Source organism: Mus pahari, chromosome 2, assembly GCF_900095145.1.
Source record: "Mus pahari chromosome 2, PAHARI_EIJ_v1.1, whole genome shotgun sequence".
Lineage (NCBI taxonomy): Eukaryota > Metazoa > Chordata > Mammalia > Rodentia > Muridae > Mus > Mus pahari.
Window position 1 is genome coordinate 102,459,002 of NC_034591.1, and position 22,006 is coordinate 102,481,007.

A 22,006-nucleotide genomic window follows, 5' to 3' on the forward strand; every position below is an offset into this window, starting at 1 on the left:
AAATATCCCACCAAAGTCCTTGGCAGGCGTGGCTGTGAAGATGTATCGAATATCCCCAGGACTCAGCACTTGGAAGTATAAGTAGTCATGGATGCGTAAGCCTAAAGGAAAGAGTGTAGATGAAGGCCTCTCTGAACAGGCTGATTCAGGTTTGGATTATAGGCTTCTTTTATGTCTTCAACTGGGTGGGCTATGGTCTAGGTCCAGAGACCCTGGCATCAGCTGACTGGATCCTTAGGGAGCGTGACTTTTGTTTTTAATTTTAACTTATTTTTTCAAACAGAGTCTCACTAGCCCTGACTAGCCTTTGATACCCCCCACCCCTTAGTGCGGGAATTAAAGGTGTGCGCCATCATACCCAGGAATCTGGTTTTATGGTCTCATACTGCCCGGGCTGACTTTGTACTGGTTTTGTTTCCTTGGTGGGCCTTGAATCCTTCCTCTTGACTGCCTCCCAAACATGATGGTTACAGGTGTGCATCACCACGCCCAGCTGGAGGGAGAGCTGGTTTCTGCACTGGAAGGCAGACTGGATGCAGGGGATTTTTATTTGTTGCTGCTGCTGCCACTGCTGCCGCAGCAGGCAAGCCACAAAGACCCAGAGCTCTTGGGTCGACATCCACCCCTTACCTGAAGAAGCCCTCAGAGTTTCAGAGTGGACAGGGAAGCCCCCAAGTTTCTAACCAAAACTTACAAGTTAGCTCTGGTCTCACCAACATCCTCTAGATCAGTCACTGTCATCCTTGTCCTGACCCAACTTATCAAGGCTTGCTCCCATGTCTTCTTTTTCAGATGGGGGTTTTGCTATGTGGCCCAGGCTGGCTTTCAACCTTTTAGGCTCAAGCAATCCTCCTGCCTCAGCTTCTCATCTGCCTTCATTCTTTTTGTATTTTTAGTTTAAATTTAAATATGTGATTTGGCTGCATGTGTGTGCCTGGTGCTGGCAGAGTCTATAAGAGAGTATCAGCTCCCCAGAACTGGAGGGACAGGCAGTTGTGAGCTGGGCCCTATGGAAGAACAACTAGTATTCCTAACTGCTGAGCTGTCTCCAGCTCTGGGCCTCTGTCCACCTGCCCCACTGCAAGAGCTTCAGTGTCCCCTTCACCCACTAAAGTGTATGTTGCTGTTGGCTGTGGTGTAGAAAGCCCTGCCTGACTTGAGTCCTATACCCACCCCAATCTTGTCTCCTCTTTCCCACGTTAAAGCTGTACTGGCTTTTCAGTGTCTTTATCTTTTTGGGTCTTCCAAAACCTGTCATTTCTCATAAAGATGCTGCCTTATCCCTTCCTACACCCATTCAAAATATACTTTCTCCCAGCTAATACTTCCTCTGTAATTATGGTAGATTCTATTTTATGTCAACTTCTTTCATCACAGCAGTGATTCTAAGTATGTGGCTTTTTTTTTTTTTTNAAGATTTATTTATTTATTATATGTAAGTACACTGTAGCTGTCTTCAGACACTCCAGAAGAGGGAGTCAGATCTCATTACGGATGGTTGTGAACCACCATGTGGTTGCTGGGATTTGAACTCCGGACCTTTGGAAGAGCAGTCGGGTGCTCTTACCCACTGAGCCATCTCACCAGCCCGTGGCTTTTTTTTTAAAAGATTTTATTTATTTATTTAATTATTTATTTATGTGAATACACTGTCTCTCTCTTCAGACACACCAGAAGAGGGCATCTGATCCTATTGCAGATGGTTGTGAGCCACCATGTGGTTGCTGGGACTTGAACTCAGGACCTCCGAAAGAGCAGTCAGTGCTCTTAACCACTGAGCCATCTCCCCAGCCCTAAGTATGTGGTTTTATACAGAGATGAATCTCCAGTGCCTAGGACACAGTAGTTACTAAAGGTTACTAAACAAAGAACTCTGCCCAACTCTGCTATCCTGAACAAGAGAATGGCCAAAACCACCAGAGCTTTGCTAGGATATCGAAACTTTCCTCAGCATCAAAGTTGGATTTGAGTCCCTGGATTCTTTAAACCCAGAAAAGCAAGTAAATATTGATGGGTGGAAGCTCAGGTCTGTCAGTCAATCCAATTACTAAGCTATCACCGTGTGTGCTGTGTGCTGTGGCTATAGTTGATCCTGTCTATGGTCCAAATCACAGCTCAGATAGAGCTAAGGTGGCTTGCAGCTTTCTGTCCTGAGTGTAGGTACACTTCATCAGATTGATACACGCCCCCAGGAAGCCTTCTGGATTAACAAGAGGCAACCCTTTCCACAAGCACACGCCTGTCTGGCATCTGATGGGCTTATCTAATATGCTTCGGGTATATGCATGTGTTCACTTAACGCGTAGGTGTGTACATTTATGTTCGAGTTGTGTAAGTGGGTGCCTGTGCGTGTGAGCCTATGCGTGTGTTCCTGCCTATATGAACGTTCACGTCCTCCGTTCTGGATCTCTAGCTGTCACCAGGGTCGCCTTCAGTGGGAGAAAAGCTGAAAGCTCTTGCCTCGACGGGGAGGGGGTTGTCAGGCTGTGCCTACTCACAGACCCGGGAACCAGCATCATCCACCCGCTGCAGCCGTCTGGCCCCTGGATCTGGCCGGCCCAAACTCTCGGGGTCCCCAAGGTGACCCGTGGCCCCCGGCCCGAGCAGCGCGCACGCTGGATTCCCGCCCCGCCCGCCTGTCCGTCGCCGCTCACCGTGGGCCGCGACGCACGTGGGCAGCCAGAGCACGAGACAGCACCAGCCCGCGGCGCCACGGCTCATCTCCAGGGCCCGTCCCGCCGCCGCCGCCGTCCCGCCGCGATCCCTCGCCCGACTTTAGCCTGACAGCTGCCACGGCCTCCCTCAGGCCCGCTCTCCGCGCCGGTTGGAGCGCGGAACGGAGGCCGGCGGCTGATTGGCCGCCACGCCTGTTCGTGTGGCCGCACTTTCCGCCTCTGCGCCCTAGGCCACTTCCTATTGGCTAGGAGAAGTGGAGCCGGGAGCTGATTTGCCAAAACTCTTAATAGCAACTGCGGTTCGCGGCCCCGCCCCCGCACTCCTCATTATAGACGCGCCTCCACGAGCCTGGGGTGGGCGGCTCGCGGGGACGCGCGGGATCCTCGGCTCACCTCCCCAGGCAGAGGCTGGCCTCGCGCGAAGGGCGCCGCCTCGACCGATAAGGGGCGCTGCAGAGCCAGAAGCCGCCCCGAGCAAGTTTCCCGCACCTGAGCGGGCCGCGCACCTGAGACCCGGGACACTGTTCCCAACTTCCCAGGCTACCTGTGAAACGCACGGAGCTCCAACGCCACGGAGCTGTGCGGGTGCAGTGAGACCGCTCACCTGAGGTGCTTCTCCCAGCCGGTGTTCAGTGCTGATATCGCATTGCACGTCTACCATGGCGTCTGGGCGCGCGGGCTGAAGTGGGACCTTACCGCACCTCACGGACCAAAAGCACGGCGAGACTCGATGACCCCGCCAAAGCTCACGCGAGTTCCTAGAGCGTCCCTGCACCTCCGCCTCCTCTAGCCCGCTACCTCGGGAGCTAACCATAGAGTGGCGGAAGTGGTCCGGCCCCTTCCTCTCCCGGGCTAACGTCTCGCCAGAAGCTTCTGGGCATTTCTCCGGCGCGGAGCATTGTGGGCTTGGGTGGGCGGCCCCGAGGCGGACAACTGACGAGTTGCGGGTACCAGAAGCCGCTTCCAAGATGATGGTGAGTGGCTCCCCGCGCATCCGCTGCCATCCACGACCCTGCGGCCCTGGTCCGCCACGCGGACGGTCTACAGTGGCTCGTCCCGACTCCCCGGCCGGGAGCGGCCTTGACCCAAAGCTGAAGCGGTTGGCGAGAGCCGAATGGGGCTCGCGATGCCGCTGGGCCTGGAAACCATGGATCTCATGGTGCTTGGGACCACGGACCTCTTGTTCAGCCGGTTCCCCGTAATGAAGACTTGGGTTTTCGGAACCGAGTGTGTGTTGAGCTCTGCACCTCTGCCATAGGGCCGGGTCACATCGCCCTGGGAGGCGCGGAAGTGAAGGCGCGAGCTTCTAGGGCGCACAAAGGCAGCGTGAGGGTCTTTAGATTGGGTCAAGTGACGCCCTGCCTGGCATTGTGGTCGTTTACGTACCCGCATGCGGAAAGACAATCCTTCATTCCTGTTGGAACCTGATCGTTGGGGGCATTTTTAGTTCTCCTGAATGTACAGGCTCCTTTTGGTGCTGGAAAAGGGCAATACATCAGTACACAGCACCAAAGATGGGACGACCTGAGTACTGTAGGCAGGAGAGGCTCTTAAAGGTCTGCCTGTAGACCTCCTCCATCACCCTTTAACCCTGACAGCGTCAGATACCTCCCCCGTTCCCCTGTGATAAACTTGAGTTGTTAGTGAGCATTGTCATCTTCCAAGACAGAATCCTGTGCGTTTGGCATCAGCACACTCGTGAATGTTTGCTTTTTAGTGTCAATCCTTTGTCTGCCTTTTGCAGCTTCTTCCTGTCCGTAGACTCCAGACTGACTTGGAAAGCTGTAAGGTCCTCCCTCTGCTGCCAAATTACAGCTTTGTGATTACAGCTCCTACTCCGAAGGAGTCCCTACAGGAGCATGTCCATGCTCCCTGACCCCTGGCGCCTGAAATTGATTTGGTTGGCGAAGACCAGAGCTGGGGAGTAAATCCAAGACTCATATGTGCTGTAGTAAAATATTCATCATTGCTGCAGATGTGACCAGGGCGGTTGGTACATCTGTAGCAGAAAGTGTCTTTTCCTTTTTGGCATTATGTTGTATGCTTTCATTGATATATAGTGCTGGTCTTGTTCTGTAGAGCATCAAGTCTGATGTTAACGGTGGAGGCTTTGTTTTTATATTTTCAGGTACTGGGTATTGAATCTAAGGCTTCATTTGATCTACCCCTTAGTTATAGCATGAAGGGTTTTTTTGTTTGTTTGTTTTGGTTTTTTGGGCAGACTTGCCCTTTGTAGCCCAAGGCTTGTGTGGAAGTCACTGTGTAGCCCATTGTGGTGATTGGTTTTGTTAACCTGACACAACCCAGAATGACCTGGGAAGAAAGTCCCAATGAGAGATTGTCTAGATTAGGTTGGTCTGTGGGGAGATTCATTGGGTTGCTTAGTTGATGTGGAAAGACCCTGCCATAATGGGTGACACCATTCCCTGAGCCTGGACTGTATAAAAGGAGAAAGCTAGTTGAGCACTAGCTAGTGAGCAGCATGCACACGTTCGTTTTTCTCTGTTCTTGGCTGTGGATGTGACCAGCTCCTCAGGTTACTTGACACCCCTCTCCGGGACCCCCAACCAAGTAGCAGACAGTATCCTGGATTTGTAAGTGAAAATAAACCCTTTTGTTTTTTGTTTGTTTGTTTTTGTTTTTCCTATGGTCAGGGTATTTTATCACAGGGACAAAGGAAACTTAACATATCTGGAATGGTGTTGAACTTACAATTCTGCCCCAGCCTTCTGGGTACCTGGATTACAGGTGTGCTTTACTGTGCTCCATCAGGCTTGCTTGCTTGTTTATTTTGTGTGTGAGAGTGTGGGCCCTGTGCATACCACCACACCAGTGGAGAGATCAGAGGACAGTTGTCCAGGGATGTTTCTCACTTTCACCCTTGTTGAAGAGCAGGAGCTCTTGTTTCTGCTGCTGGGCTGCATACTTAAGGCTTATGAGCTTGATGATTGTTTCCTCCCATCTTGCTGTAGCAGTGCTGGAATTACACTATACACCACAACGGCTGGCTTTCAATGAGTTCTGGTACTTAGGCTATGCATCTAGCACCTTTACCCCTGAGCCATCTCCAGGGCCGCCTCCAACTAATTGTTTAATAAATAGTATTGACTTTTGTTTTATTTATTGTATGTGGGTGTTATGACTTCTTGTGTGCCTGGTTACTATATACATGTAAATGTCCATGGAGGCCACAAGGTGTCAGATCTCTGGAACTAGAGTTACAGATGTGGTAAGCCACCACCTTGTGGATGCTAGGAGTGGAGGGAATCCCAGTCCTGGAAGAGCAGCCAGTGTTTTTTCTTGTAAGATAGTCTTCCAATCAGTCCTTTAAAAAAACAGTCTTAAGGAAAATGGAGAGGAAGAGGAAGGTGAAACACTAAAGCCTTTTATGGTTCCCTCATGGTAAAGAAACAAGAGTGAGATGGAAAGTAAGGAATGGGTCTGGGCAATACTATTGCCAGAGAACAGCAGAAGGAGACCTACCTTGTTTACCATAGTTTGGCTTACTATGCTGCTGCCATCCTTATTTTCCTTGTGGCTGGCCTTGATATCACAACAGTCCTGCCTCCACCTCCCAAGTAAGCACTGGGATCATAGCTGTGCACAGCCATGCTTGGCTTGGTATCAGAGAATTTAGATCAGTGGTTCTCAACCTTCCTAAGCTATAACCCTTTCATATAGTTCCTTGTGTTGTGGTGACCCCCCAACCATAAAATTATTGCATTGTTGCTTTATAATTAATTTTCTGTTGTTATGAGTTTTAACATAAATATCAGTATCTCCATGCCTGTTAAAGGGTCATTTGACTCTAAAAGTGTCACCCTACACAGGCTGAGAAAAACTGCTCTTGACTGTCCTAAGGAATGTTCCAGAAGGACCGTGAGACTGGGACCTTTGGGAAGGCATTTTCCTTCTAGATGGAACTAAGGAGCAGGCCCTCTATAGTGCCCACCAAAATGCTGAGAGTATAGAGGAGCCATTTCTTGTCACGAGACCCTGGATACTCTGGAAAAAGGGAAGGTATTTTACTCTGCTGTACCTGCCTGACCCAGATAGAGGGGAATTTCCTGACTTGCATTCTTTTCTCGTATGCTAGTTTCATTGTTTTTATTACTTTGTGGTAAATTTGCCTGTAACAAGTGATGTATAGAATTGGGATTGTCTAGTGTTCCTGACTGGAACTAGGAAGCATATATACCCCTTCCCTTATCTTTCTCTTTCTCTTTCTGCTAATATTCTCCAAGATTTTACAACCTAATCTTTTTGCAGTTCTCCTCTTACCTCTTTTATACATAACCAGTCTTAGTAGACGGATGTGCATGCTCTTCAACATAATCAAACCTTTTGTTTCTTTAGGTTTTCAGTGTGCATGTATGTGTGTATGTATTCATGTGGACATGTGTGGAGGCCAGAAAAGGGCAGTGAATTCGGTCTTGGAGATGGAGCTGCAGATAGATGTTTGTCCTCAGGGAGGGCAGGAAGCCCCCTTAACTGCTAAGTGTTACTCCAGCCTCAGATCTTTTTACATTTCACTCTTGATACCTTTTCTTTTTCTTTTTTCTAGACAAGGTTTCTCTATGTAGCCCTGGCTGTCCTGGAACTCACTCTGTAGACCAGGCTGGCCTCAAACTCAGAAATCCGCCTGCCTCTGCCTCCCGAGTGCTGGGATCAAAGGCGTGCACCACCACTGCCTGGCTTGATACTTTTTTTAGACCAATACAACTTCTTTTAATATTTTTTTAGACCAATACTACTACTTTTTTTAGACCAATACTACTACTTTTAATATTTTTTTGATTTAAAAGCCTATTTGCCTACAACTGGTCGTTTTTCTTTGGAAAAACAAATAGGTCTTTATTGGCTTATGCTTTGTAGATTCTATGATTTCTGCATACAATTTGAGGCCAGCGTCCTGGTAGTTTTCCATTCAGTAAAGAACAATGGCCCTTTAACCAAGTTAGGATATGGTGTGTGGTGCTAAGTGTGTTTTAATTTTTATCTCATTGGACTACTAATGTCTTGTTTAGGACAATTTTATTTCAGTTGTTTTGGCTGCCTGTAGGTCTGTGCATCTGTTGTGTATTTGGGTGCCTATGGAATCTCGAGGAGTTACAGGTGGTTGAGAGCTGTGTACTGGAATTCAAACCCTAGTCTTCTAGAAGAGCAGCCAGCACTTTTAATTGCTGAGCCATCTCCCCAACTACAAGTAATTAATGTCTTTTGCCCACAACTGTGCCTTATTGGATCCCTTATTCCTGTCAGTTAATGTTGCGTTGAAACCATGCTCCTAACTTGTCTGAGCTCTGGTAAATGTACACTATTTACTAGCCTAGATTCAGTTGTGGGCCTTTTGGTTTTGCATATATGACCTGTAGTGTTTTCAAGCTTTAGGGTATGTGTAAATCTACTTGAGCTATTCTGAAGTTCAGCTCCTGCTTCAGTGGGTCTGGGATGCAGTAAGATATGCTGCTCCAGAGGATTTTGACAGATAAGCAGTTGGTTCAAAAAATATTTATGAAATAATCTAACAAAAATCTGAATAGATTTTGTTTTCTCAATGATTATACATTTTTACTTTAAGATGACATTTATTTCACCAAAAAAAATAAATAAATAATAATGTCCAATTAGCCTATCCATTAAAAAAGAAAAAAGAAAGCTGGAAGCAGAGACTCTCACCAAGGTCATTTCCAGCTCTAACATCCACTGGAGTTGAGAGGCAGCGGGGAGACATCACAGCCCCCAGCATGGTGTCTGCATAGAATGGGACTTCTTGGGAGAACAGAATCAAAGAAGGCTTCAACAGCAGGAACAGGAAAAAGGAAAATGGGCCAGAGAGAAGAAAGCAAAGAAGGTCTGCACTTAGCAAAGTACTTTAAGATTTGTGAGTCCACACAGGAAATGGGGTGCCATGAAAAGTGATTTCTCAGTACAGCGGGAGCTCCAAGTTTCTGCCCCTGTCCTTCCCACTTCTAAAGCCTCAGCACTGTGTCCAGCCCATAAACTGCTCACACAAGAGACATCCAGCAGGCAATCTACATGATTACAGAAACTTAGGCAGATCTCTCTGACAGTGGGGTCTCAGGCTGCAGTGTGTGACAAATTATTATGGGTATCAAGAGAGGTAGAGTAAGCTGGCCGGCCATGGGTGTGTTGGGGACTTGCAGCTGGACTAGGGTCTCTTCTGTGTAGTTCTAAGCACAGGCAGCTACCACTTCCTCATGACAGTGATTGTATTAGACTTGGAGCGCTCAGTCTGAGCATGCTTTAATGTAGTGACTTTCCATAGCCCATGATAGAAAGTATGTGCACTCCTCAATATTGCTCAAGTCTACCATGCTGCCCAGACATCTTCTGTGGGATATTTTTCTGAATAGTGCCCCTCTTTTGCTTCAGTTTCCCATCCTGAGCACTATCCTGAGCCAGTTGGTAGACATGTAAACTTTTGCCTGGAAACTGTTATCTAGGCCCGTTGGAGTGTCTACTGCCTGTGCACAAAGGCATAATTTTGGTGATGCTTTTACACTTGTTTGGGCTTTCTTATTGGTGCCGGGGGACTTGCTGACCATTTGCAGCTCTGCTGGGAGGTTTTACCCTCGCTAGCCTAGAGTGTTGTAATATGCATTTAGTATCTACAGTTGTCCTGGCTAGTTTTATATCAGCTTGACATAAGCTAGAGGCATTTGAGAGGTGTGAGCAAAGGAACAATGGCTTTCAAATGTCTTTATTGCACTGCTTTAAAAAGTAAATAGCAATTGTAGCTACTAACAAAGAAGTGACTGTAAATATGCTGAGATGATGTCCCCCTACTACTTCTGTTTGACATGCAGTTAGTCCAATACTGAGAAGATGACCATTTAATCTTGAAGGCCGGGTTTAGATATATAGGGAGCTCTGGTTTGCCAGCTCTGTCTGCTAGTTCCTGAACACTGGAGGAAAGATACCTAATCTGGTTGTTTCTGTTGCTATGATTAAACACTGGGATTGTCTTAGTTACTGTTCTGTTGCTGTGAAAAGACACAACGACAAAGGTAACTTATAGAAGGCAGCATTTATTTGGGAGTTTGCTTATAGTTTTAGAGGGTTCATCATCATGGTGAGGAGTGGTGGCCGCGGCAGGCAGGCCGGCATGGCACTGGAGAAGTAGCTGAGAGCTACATCTAGACCCACAGGCAACTGGCAGAGACAGAGACATACAGACACTGGGTCTGGTGTGGACTTTTGAAACCTTAAAGCCATGACACAAACCTCCTAACCTTTCCCAAACAGCTCACTAGCTGAGGACAAAGCATTCAAACATACGAGCGCATGGGGGGGCCATTCTCATTCACACCACCACAATGGCCAAAGCAACTTGGGAAGAGCAGGGTTTATTCTTCCAGCTTCCAGCTCACCGTGAAGGGTGGTGTACGTTCCAGGAACTGAAGCCGAGGACATGGAGGAACTCAGACTGTCCTGCCTCCCTTCTTTCCCTCCTTTCTTGTTTGATTTGGTTTTGGAGAGTTTCTCTGTTCTGGAACTCTCTGTAGATCACATGCCTCTGCCTCACACTACAACCTCACTTAGCCTCTTTTTTTTTTTTTTTTTTCTTTTAAGATTTATTAATATCGTGTGTGGGGGGGTCTTTTGTCTGCATGTCTGTTGTCACATCAGCAGAGGGAATTGGTTCCCATATAGGTATAGACAGTAGTAAGCCCCCATGTGGGTGCTGAGAATTGAGCCATCTCTCCAGCCTCCTCAGTCTCTCCTTCCCCCGCCCCCTCTTTGGTTTTTTGAGACAGGGTTTCTCTGTGTAACCCTGGATGTTGTGGAACTCACTCTGTAGACCAGGCTGGCCTCGAACTCAGAAATCCACCTGCCTCTGCCTCCCAAGTGCTGGGATTAAAGGCATGTGCCACCACTGCTCGTCAGTCTCCTTTCTTAAACAATGCAGGATCACCTAGTACCATCCCCAGTAGGCTGAACCCTCCAACATCAATCATTAATCGAGAGAATATCTCATGTTTGTGTCCATAGGCCAATTTTCTCAGTTGCTGTTCCTCTTCCCAGATGATCCTGGCTTTCATTAGGTTAACAGAGAGCTAACCAGTACAGTCTCCAAGCAGGCCTTTAAAGAAGCAGCATTTCTGCTGTCTCATAGTTTCTAGAATGGTAGTGCAAAGAAAGCCTCTGCAGGGACTGGGACTCTTCTGAGCCAGTGCTAAAAGGAAAAGACAAAAATTTCTCTGAGGTGTGACTAGGATTGAGTCACATGAAGGCATTTTGGAGTGGATATGAGGGCATTGCTGTGTGGAGTCAGTATGTCACTTTGTAAGGTAAGACAAACACGATTTTTGTGTGTTGCTACAGACCGTCTAAGGTCTCTGGTAAAGCTGCCTTCCTGGGCATCTCTAGGACAGTGTCTGAGTTTCCATACCACTTCCCCTCTGTTTCTCAACACAAACCAGTAGGTATTTTATTGGTGGTGGAGGTGCAAAGCAGGACCTGGTTTTTTGGTGCTGTGTGCTATAGCCCGGTTGTGAAGCAGAAGACAGAATGTCAAAAGTTGAAAGAGCCATATGGGAGAAATCATAGTTTATTGTTTAGACTGCATTATCAGCACTGTCTCAGAATTTGGCGTGGTTGTAGTCAGTCTGGGTAGCAGGGGAATGTGCTTTAAGAATGTGGTATTGGAGCCGGGCCTGGTGGCGCATGCCTTTAATCCCAGCACTCGGGAGGCAGAGGTGGGTGAATTTCTGAGTTTGAGGCCAGCCTGGTCTATAAAGCGAGTTCCAGGACAGCCAGGGCTATACAGCGAAACCCTGTCTCGAAAAACCAAATAAAAAAACAAAAAAACAAAAGAATGTGGTATTGGGAGCATCTTCCCCCTCCACTGTCCTGAGTCTCAAGTAGCAGATGATTAAAAGCAGTCCATTGCTCTCTCTTCTCCAGCCCACACCAGTTATCCTGTTGAAAGAGGGTACTGATAGCTCCCAGGGCATCCCTCAGCTCGTGAGTAACATCAGTGCCTGCCAAGTGATTGCAGAGGCTGTAAGGACCACCCTGGGTCCCCGTGGCATGGACAAACTTATTGTGGATGGCCGAGGTAAGTCCTCATGGTTCCTCGGGGCTTTGTACATGAGGATGGGTACCTAGGGAGTGTGTGGAGCTGCTCTTTGATGTGACCAAGATCAGTTCCTAGTACCTATGTCAGGCAGAGATACTAGGATGTCAGTTATATTCAGAGTATCTTAACTGGTTACTCTTAATTTTGAGATAGTGTAGCCCAGCTAGCCTTAACCTGGAGATGTTCTTGTTTATCTTCCTGGGTACCAGGATTACTGTTGTGCAACACCATACTTGGCAATTTAAAACATTTCTCTGTGTTCAGTTAACCTGTACTCAAAAGAAGGTCAAGAACCCACATTACTTAAAAGCTTATGTGTGACCTAATCCCAAGAAAAAGTGTATATGCAGTACAGGTCCAGTATACAGATTAAGTAGGGGGAGTGAGACTGGAGAGACTGACTCAGCGGTTAAGAACACTGGCTGCTCTTCCAGAAGTTCTGAGTTCAATTCTCAGCAACTGCATGTGGCTCATAACCATCTGAATTTGGATCTGATGCCCTCTTCTGGTGTGTCTGAAGACAGCGACAGTGACAAAGTACTTAAATCTTTAAGAAAGAGGGAGGAGCTTTAAATGTTACTGTCATTCTCTCAAAGGCAAAGCAACAATTTCTAATGATGGGGCCACAATTCTGAAACTCCTCGATGTTGTCCATCCTGCGGCAAAGACTTTAGTGGACATAGCCAAATCCCAGGATGCTGAGGTAAGAAGGTCAGACACAGAAACTTCAGTGTAGACTGGGACACATGCTTACTTTACTGCCTTTCTCTTCTCCTCACTGGAGATTTTTTTATTTAGGTCTACAATTATAATTGTGTAAGTATTTCATACTTATAAAAATGGTTATGCATTGTTTTGGAGGGTGGGGTGGGTCCTTCTGTAGTTGAACTATCCTAAAGTTGGCTGTGTAGACCAGGCTGGCCTTGTATTTACAGAGATCTGCCTGCCCCCTGCCTCCCAAGTGCTGGGATCAAAGCTTTTTAAAATTAAAAACTTTCTAAGGGATTTTAACCTTTCTTCTTGGTACTGTATAGTTATTTGTCATATGAGAATGAAACCATTTCTTACTAGTTTTGTATATAGTAAAGCACATTGACTAGTTTTGTGTCACTTGACACAAGCTAGAGTCATTGGAGAGAAGCTTTAATTGAGAAAATGGCTCAATAAGATCAGGTTTAAGTGGGTCTGTAGGGCATTTTCTTAGTGACTGAAGTGGGTGGTGCCACCTCTGGGCATATGGTCCTGGGTTCTATAAGAAAGACTGAGCAAGCCAGTAAGCAGCACAACTGTGGCTTCTGCATCAGTTCCTGATTCCAGGTCCCTGCCCTGCTTAAGTTCTTGTCCTGACTTCCTTTGATGATATACTGTGATGTGGATGTCTAAGCCAAGTCTTTCCTCCCAAGTTTCTTTGGTCACAGTGTTTCATGAAACCCTAAGTTTGTATCCTGAGAGTGCTGGCCCTAAGCCCTCTGGAGAATGGTGCTGTCTGGGGAATTAATCTTGTGCCTCAAGGCCACCTGAGAAATGTAGATTCCCTGAGTGCTTTCGCCTTCCCATTTGTTGCAAAATTTGTGGGCTTCTGGAAAAAGAGCTTGATGCCCAAACAATGTCCACTTTAGATTGGTAGGTTACTTAAAAATGATTTTCAGTGCTTCATTCCCTGAATACCAGAAAACATGTATGTATTCTTGCCTTCTTCTTCCAGGTTGGTGATGGCACCACCTCAGTGACCCTGCTGGCTGCAGAGTTTCTGAAGCAGGTGAAGCCCTACGTAGAAGAAGGTTTACACCCTCAGATCATCATCCGAGCTTTCCGCACAGCCACTCAGTTGGTATGGCTACATCATTTCATTTGATCTACACCTAGGGACTTTAACATTTCTGTTAGAGAGGATAATGTCTTTGCTGGGTTGTGGAGGAGACACACAGAATATGTGGGCATTTCCAGCCATCTCCCCGTTCTACCTTCAGTAGCTGTTAAACATTGCTCTGTGTCCTTATTTGGCAGTCCAGTGCCAAGTCCTGGAAGTGCCTGATAATTCTTCAGAACACTGAGAGTTTCCCAAGCAACAGACCTTTACATTTTCTTAAGCAGCTACAGGCCCAGGAGATGTGCTTAAGATCTTAGCAGTAGTTGGATCAACTTCACTGTTCCATGTTTAACGTGAGACTCATTCAAATTGTGCTTTTGGCAGGCTGTTAACAAAATCAAAGAAATAGCTGTGTCTGTGAAGAAGCAAGATAAAGTGTAAGTTTCTGGGGGGCTGTGTCAGAGCCTTGATATCTTGAGGCCAAATAGGGTATTGTGGCCAAATAAGCATGTTGCAGACTTTGAATAGGTGGGTGGCCTTTTGGTTCTTGACAGACCCTTTGCTGTAAAACATGAAAGAGGCTGTAGACTGTCGTTAAGAGCCAGTACTGGAGAGGGGGTGGGGGTGGGGTGACTATCTGCTGTCGGTTACTGATGGCCTATCCTAACGATGGAGAAGGTGAAAGGTGGAGAGGGGTGGGTGGTAAATTTGGGTTAGAGGAAAAGTAATGGGGTGATATGTAGTTGCTAAGGTAGATTTTTATTTAAATGACTGGTTAATGCTGCTGTGTCAAATGTGAATTGTCTGCCACACAGTGTAATGGTTACTATGTAAGGAGTGTTGGGTGGAATGTACCACTCCCACACTGCAGTAGAACCAGATAAGAAGCTCAATGCCAGTTCTTCCCTGTGCTGCAGAGAACAGAGGAGGATGCTAGAGAAGTGTGCAATGACAGCCCTGAGCTCCAAGCTGATCTCCCAGCAGAAGGTCTTCTTTGCCAGGATGGTGGTGGATGCTGTGATGATGCTTGACGAGCTGCTGCAGCTTAAAATGATTGGCATCAAGAAGGTGCAGGGTGGAGCCCTAGAGGTGAGCCTATTGTGGCCTCCCTGGACAGTAGGCAGCTTCATGAGGCAGGAGAGCAGATGTGAGCACTCTGCCCTGCTGCCCGTGTTCTTTGCATCTGTTTTCTTATCATCAGGATGGGAAATTGGACCCATGCCAATTCAGAGTCTTCTTTCTTATGTCAGTGTCGGGGTCTATAGAAGGATTATTTGAGATAAATTACTTGTGAAATCTTCAAAGATGTGTAGTGAAGGTATTTGGCAGTTCACTCTCCAAGGTGTACTGTCAAACTATTAATTTCTTTTGGATAGATGATAGTTTAGACTATAAAGAGAGCTTAGAATTAATTGTCACATAACCACTTCTGTCTTTTACACAGCCACTGTTAACAGTTTACATAGTGTAACCGAGAGTTTGTATACACAGTGCGTGTGTGTGCAAGCTATTTTAATGCCAGTGGTTGCTTCTGATGCATGCTGGTGTTCTGTTCCATGGTCGTGTGCATATAGCACTATTGCAGCAGTTGGTCTGTGTTGTCTGGAACCATAGATAACCTTTTCATGTGTAAGCACTGAAGATAACAGCTAATACAACAAGCTAAATTTTAAATTGAATTTGTTTTTATTTAAATATCAATATGTGGTTGGTGCCTGCTGTATTGGAAGGCATAGCTGTGATTCATTTTTAACAGCTATCTAAAAACATTCTTTGACATTAGTTTATTTGTGCTGTTTTCATTGCTGGTCCGCTGTACTCTTTAAGACTTTACAGTAGGAGCCATTTGTATAGGAGAAGTCATCATATCTCCTGAGTGGAAGAGAGTGAAGGAGATTGTACATGTGCCACACAGGTGCTGTAACGCCACAGGGTGCCCAGGTCTTAGAACTAATAGTTTTAATTAGCACACTTGAATTTTCCCCAGAGTGCTCAACATTTCATTAAATTCATGAAAAACTCTGGCTTTGTCTCACTTCTATTTTAGGCTGGCCTCAGACTTAGAATTTTCCAGTCTCTGCTTCCTGAATGCTGGGATTACAGACTTACCACTGTGGTTGGCCTTTTGTAAACTACTTAAAGAGGGGGGTGAGATGTCTCGGTGGGTGCAGGCATAGGAACCTTAGTTACTATCCCAACACCCATACAAAGGATAGCCAGCATTCCTGGGGGTGGATTGGAGGCAGCATGAAGATACCCAGAACCTCCTGGCCAGCCATCTAGCCAAACTGCCGAGCTTTAGGTCCGTGTCTCAGAGAATTTAGAAAACAGGTGGCTCCGTGGATAAAGCACTTGCTGCATAAGCTTGAGGACAGGAGTTTTGGATCTCCAAAGCCATGTAAGAACCTGGTGGGCATGGTGGTCAGACTAGTGTCATCTTCTGTCTTGCTTGTTTCCTTCAGATCCATTCTGTGTGTTGCAGGGTGACATTCTTATATCTCTGTGAATCTTGCATACCTAGACCAAAGCTTTAGCGGGGCCCATAAGATCCTTCTACACGGGTCACTGGTACCTTTTCCCCTTTTTTGCTTCTGTACTCTCACTATCTGATCCCTGCCCTCTAGTTTGTATTCAGCAATTCAAAAAGTTTTTCATCCCGAGTCTACAAGACAGCAGTGCGTGCATGCATGCATGCACCTACTATTCTATTTCCACTTCTTTGAACTACCTCTCTCTTTTACTGTTGGACAAATTTTTGCTCACCATCATGAATCAGTGCCACTTGAGGTTATAGGTGTGAGTGGTACAGGTTTGGGGACACATACTGCTCATTGATCCCCTGTGGCAGCTAGTAAACTGGCAGGCTTCCTCATGGAATGGGGAATGAAATGGAATGGGAAATGAAATGCTAAGAAAGGTTGCTGAGAGAACTTAAGTCACATGATAGTGAAGTCAGTCCCACATGCAACATATTCTCTGTTATGCCTTGTCTTTAAATCTGGCTGCTGGAAGTTATGTACAGTTTGAACAAGTGGAGGGGGTTAATGGGTGAAGAGCCACAGGGACAGCTACCAGCAGAACATCCAGGCTCCAGTGGCTATGCTGTATGTATGTAAGCAATAAAGAGACTTGAGGGTGAGGCAGAAGTGTTGCTCATTGTGTCTGCCTTTCCTTTCCCCTGCCTGCCTATTCCTTTGTTGGCACTGCTATGCATAGGAAGTTTTCTCTGACAGCTATATCAGAGGCCAACTTAAAGGGGGAAGTAAAATATATTCTATGTCACTTAGCAAAAGAAAGATGGGTTTGTCCCAGATTTTGTGATGGTGATAATAAAACTATCAGAGTGAGGTTCATTTTTCTGGATTCATGACTGATTGGCTTTCTGGCTACAACCAAACCATTCGTCTGTCTGCTTTGACCAGGAGTCTCAGCTCGTGGCTGGTGTTGCCTTCAAGAAGACTTTCTCTTATGCTGGGTTTGAAATGCAGCCCAAGAAGTATCAGAACCCCAAGATTGCCCTCCTAAATGTGGAGCTTGAGCTGAAAGCAGAGAAAGATAATGCTGAAATCAGAGTCCACACGGTGGAGGTAGGTTTCCCCAGCGGGGATGGGAGGTGGGTTGTTTTCTGGGTGAGGGCTCTGGGCTATAGGCTGCTAAGCTCTGTTTCTCAGGTACCTGTGGACATGTCTGCTCTCTTGGTCCACTAATTTTCTCTCTTTGTTCTCCTTAAATGACTTCCACCTGGGGTATTTGAATGTGAAAAGTTATTGAGTGACTGCTCTATGGCTCTTGGAGACTGAAATTTCTGTTTTGTTTCCATGGTAATGGTAATTGAACCTAAAACTCACATACATCAAGTAGGGCTCTGCCACTGAACTGTATACCCCCAGTCCCTGACTCCTTTTCTTTTCTTTTATTTATTTATTTTTCGTTTTTTGGAGACAAGAGTTTCTCTGTGTAGTCCTGGCTGTCCTGGAACTCACTCTGTAGACCAGGCTGGCCTCAAACTCAAACTCTGCCTGCCTCTGCCTCCCGAGTGCTGGGATTAAGGGCGTGCACCACCACCGCCCAGTCCCTGACCCCTTTTTAACTTGTTTTTTTTGAGACAAGGTTCCTCTGTGTAGCCCTGGCTGATGTGGAATCTTTTAATTTTTTATTTTTAGAGACAGGGTCTCATTATGTAGCTCTATCCTGGAACTTGCTAAGTAGACCAGGCTAGCCTCACAGAGATCTATCTACCTCTCCCTCCTGAATGCTGGGATCAAAGGCATGCTTGCCAGTCCTTTGTAAAATGTTTATTTTGAGATGAAGTCCTGTTAAGTTGCTCAGGCTGGCCTTGAATCTGTAATTTTCCTACCTCAGTCCTGAGTATCTGGGATGACAAGCTTAGTCTTCTAGACGACTCTGCTCCTACCATTGTAGTTCCTAAGGCTGCCTCTAGTAGCAGTATCTCCCAGCATAGAATGGCTTTTGTGATAGAAGAGGTTTTACTGGGAAATTCCTAGGCACAGCTCTCAGAAGAGGTTAAACTATTATTCTCCATACCTCAGCAGTGCCACAAATTCTGGCAAAGCTCCTTCCTTGAGGTTACTTTGTATGTTTGTGTTTGAAAGTGTTAAGTCATTGCTGTTAACGGTCCTTGTGTATTTGGACTGTTGGCCCATTCCCAGATAAATCAGCATGTTTTCGTTCAAGGAAGGTGTTGGGTTAGCCTGTCATATATACCCACCTTCATTCCAACCACCCTCTTCTTTTTGGGGGTCTCTAGGATTATCAGGCAATTGTTGATGCCGAGTGGAACATTCTCTATGACAAGTTAGAGAAGATCCATCAGTCTGGAGCCAAAGTCATCTTGTCTAAGCTCCCTATTGGGGATGTGGCCACCCAGTACTTTGCTGATAGGGACATGTTCTGTGCTGGCCGAGTACCTGAGGAGGATCTGAAGAGGACAATGATGGTAAGAAACCCTCATGGACTGCTGCTTATTCTTTATGGCCCTGAGCTTTTTCCTCTGACCCTGATGCAGTGGAATAGACTATCAAGTTGTCCCTATGTTAACTCTGTCAAGAAATGCTCCAACCCAGTGTCTATATGCCCAGTAATAGAAACTCCTTTGAATTCACTAGCCAAGACAGGTCAGGAAGTGGGTAGTGCCCAGCCACAGCACTGTGACCAGCAGATTAGGTTCAATGAGTATTGCTCCCAGCCAGGGCTTTCCTTCTGGGTTTGAGCCTATAGTCTAAAGAACTGCTCCTGAGTAGAGTTGCTGAACCCAGAGCACTAGACATCAGGTCCCTATCTCCTTTGAATAAGACCCTTTGCCCTTTGTGTGTTTGTTCTGTTTTGATTTTCATCTTTTTGAGGGGTAGTATAGGGATTATCTAGAGGTTAGGGTAAAGGTGGTATATCCTGTGCAGAGGGATGCCAGTTGGCCTCGTTGATGTTTCCCTTGCTCCTCAGGCTTGTGGAGGCTCAATCCAGACCAGTGTGAATGCTCTGGTTCCAGATGTGCTGGGCCACTGCCAGGTGTTTGAAGAGACCCAAATTGGAGGAGAGAGGTGAGCCTATGGTTTCAGTTCCCAAGAACTGCTTGGGTCTTCCGAACACTTTTTTGGTCGTGTTTTGGGTTTGGTATATAGCTTGTACTGTTCCTTTTTCAGGGTGGTATTGTTGGGGTGTGGGGGATAAAGAGGTCAGGTACAGTGCAGCAGTCCTGCCTGGAAAGCTACCTTTTACGGTTAGGATGGACAGCCTGGGTGAGAACAGGAACTTCTCCCTCTTGGGAAGGCTTGGCAGGGAGCTCAGATGGCAAGACAGCGGCGATTCATGTGTGCACCATTGTGTTCTGGACATAGGTACAATTTCTTCACTGGCTGCCCTAAGGCCAAGACATGTACCATCATCCTCCGTGGTGGTGCTGAGCAGTTTATGGAGGAGACAGAGAGGTCTCTACATGATGCCATCATGATTGTGAGGAGGGCCATCAAGGTACTGGGATGACAGACTCTTACCATCACAGTCCCCTAATCAGCTCTAATCCTGGAGCTGATAAAATTGGATTTCATGTAAACTGTCCTTTTACTTAGTGACATGTTGGGCTTTGATTTCCTCCCGAAAACCAGAGAGTAGATCTTCATTTGCCCCCAAAATCATGAAAAAACTTCAGCCTCACATAGGCAACAAACTGAGCTGATGTATACAGCTGTCCTTCTGATGTCACCACCCCAAGCTATGGCTTTAATACCTTAAAATACCTAGGGTTGAAACTGGGATGTGCTTCATGCTTGCAATGTCTAGGTTCCTGAGGCTTGGAAGGGAGACAGAACAAGTCATTATTCGCTTTTCTGGGCTGGAAGATTTCCTTTGTGGACCAACTTGAAGCCTTGAGCTGGGCTACTGCATTGAGCTGTGTTTGGTTTCTGTAGAATGACTCTGTGGTGGCTGGTGGTGGAGCCATTGAGATGGAGCTTTCCAAATACCTGCGGGATTACTCGAGGACCATTCCTGGGAAACAGCAGCTGTTGATTGGGGCATATGCCAAGGCCCTGGAGATTATTCCACGACAGCTATGTGACAACGCTGGCTTTGATGCCACAAACATCCTTAACAAGCTGCGGGCTCGACATGCACAGGTGATTATGCTCGCTGGGATTCAGGACTGGGTGGGTGAGGTAGGCTATTAGGTATGTGCTGTGTCCACTGGGAATGCAGTCACTACCAGGTACAATGGGGAACTGCCTCCTGTTGTAGTGCCAAAGCTGGAAGCAGGTGTTGGTTGGGGTCAAGTAGGGAAAGGTGCACTGCGTGTCTGGTGCCATTTCTCTTGACAAAGTGCTTTGTCAAGTCAGGATCCCGGAGTCTTTTGGAAGGTGCAGGAATAAATGTGCCATGGTTGCTCTCCTCTTTTTCAGGGAGGTATGTGGTATGGGGTGGACATCAACAATGAGAACATCGCTGACAACTTCCAGGCATTTGTGTGGGAGCCAGCCATGGTGCGCATCAATGCTCTGACAGCAGCTTCTGAGGCTGCGTGCCTTATTGTGTCCGTGGATGAGACTATCAAGAACCCCCGCTCCACTGTGGACCCTCCAGCTCCAACAGCTGGCCGCGGCAGAGGCCAAGCCCGCTTCCACTGAAGGCGGTCTGCACACCTCCTTGTGAGGTGAGGGGGGTGGATGAGAAGATGGTTGGTAGTCTGCTGGGTTCCCACTGGAGGTTATTTAAATAAAACTTAAGGTTATTTGGTCAGTGTTTTTTCATAAACATTTTCCTGCCTTAGAATTTGAGTCGTGTATACTTGGAAATAGAAGTAAAGAATTGTGTTAGCCTGCTACTTGCTCTGCTGTGATGGCCCTTGTCTGGACACCTCAGTGGCTAGGTAGTGGCAGTATCATACAACACTGCTGTGGTCGTAGTTGGAGTGCATTCCCGACTGCTCGGACCACACTTCATGTTCTCTGAGCTCAGGTGTTTCCTCTTGCAGTATTTTAAGTGAAAGCACTGGAAAGTGTCAGGGTGTCATATAATCTCTGGACTTGGGCTTTCTAAGGCCTTGTTAAGAAAACAGCTAGTTTCTTGTTCAGAGTCCCTTTTTGTTTACACTGATACTGTGGACTGAACCCAGGCCCGGGAGGTTTGCTAAGCAGCCACTTGGCCGCAGTCGATTCCCAGCCCTGTTTTTACTTTGGGCTGATCAATCTTTCTGCTCTTAGGGTTTCACTAAATTGCCCACACTGGCCTTGACCTAACTTTGTCTCCTGAGTAAGCTGGGACAACTGGCTTGTGCCTGCCACCATCCCAGCTCCTGCTTTCTTCTGACCAGCAGCACTTAGCTATCAGCACAGAAGACTGGCAGGATTTATCAGTGCCTCAGTTCTGCCAGCTGCCCCAAGCTAGAGCTGTAGCTCCAGTTATAGCTAGAGGGGTCATTTTGAATAACTGAAGTTCTTGTTCCCTGAAACATCTGGGAAATGGCTGGGAAGTGATGAGAGTACCTCGTGAGCCTGCACTCATGGTCCGATGGCCTTGAGGCGGGATCGGACTTGTAACCAGCTTGAAGCATGTAACACTCAGGATCACTTGTACAACAGCTTTAGCCAGACACTTGGTATGTGAGTGTTTAAACAGGAATCAACACACACAGCCTGGCTTCCTCCTACCTCAGTGTCCTTAGCTGCAGAAGAGCTGGGGCTGTCTGGTGGGGTGCTCACCTGGTGTGTGTAAAGTCCTGGGCTCAATTCCCATGACTGCACAGACTAGGATACACACATGTATTCCCTGGCACCAGAGATGGATCAGAAGCTGAGCTTGAGGCCAGCCTGAGCTACATTAGACTCAGAAGCAAAGGGTAGGGTTTGGTATCTCACAAATTTGGCCACGCACCATCTTTTCAGTTTCACCATCTTTTATTGGATA

At 46.8% G+C, this 22,006-nt stretch overlaps 1 protein-coding gene across 1 annotated transcript; it reads left to right on the forward strand.

Annotated features, from left to right (window-relative positions):
• The first annotated feature begins 3,040 nt into the window (after nt 1-3,040).
• On the forward strand, nt 3,041-20,831 carry Cct7 (chaperonin containing TCP1 subunit 7). Its single transcript, XM_021191773.1, has 12 exons — nt 3,041-3,649; nt 11,607-11,760; nt 12,378-12,484; nt 13,487-13,612; nt 13,976-14,028; nt 14,509-14,680; nt 17,014-17,178; nt 18,360-18,548; nt 19,052-19,149; nt 19,447-19,579; nt 20,017-20,223; nt 20,503-20,831. The coding sequence occupies exons 1-12, from the start codon at nt 3,644-3,646 to the stop codon at nt 20,725-20,727; spliced, it is 1,635 nt and encodes a 544-aa protein (XP_021047432.1). The 5' UTR covers nt 3,041-3,643; the 3' UTR covers nt 20,728-20,831.
• The last annotated feature ends 1,175 nt before the right edge of the window (nt 20,832-22,006 follow it).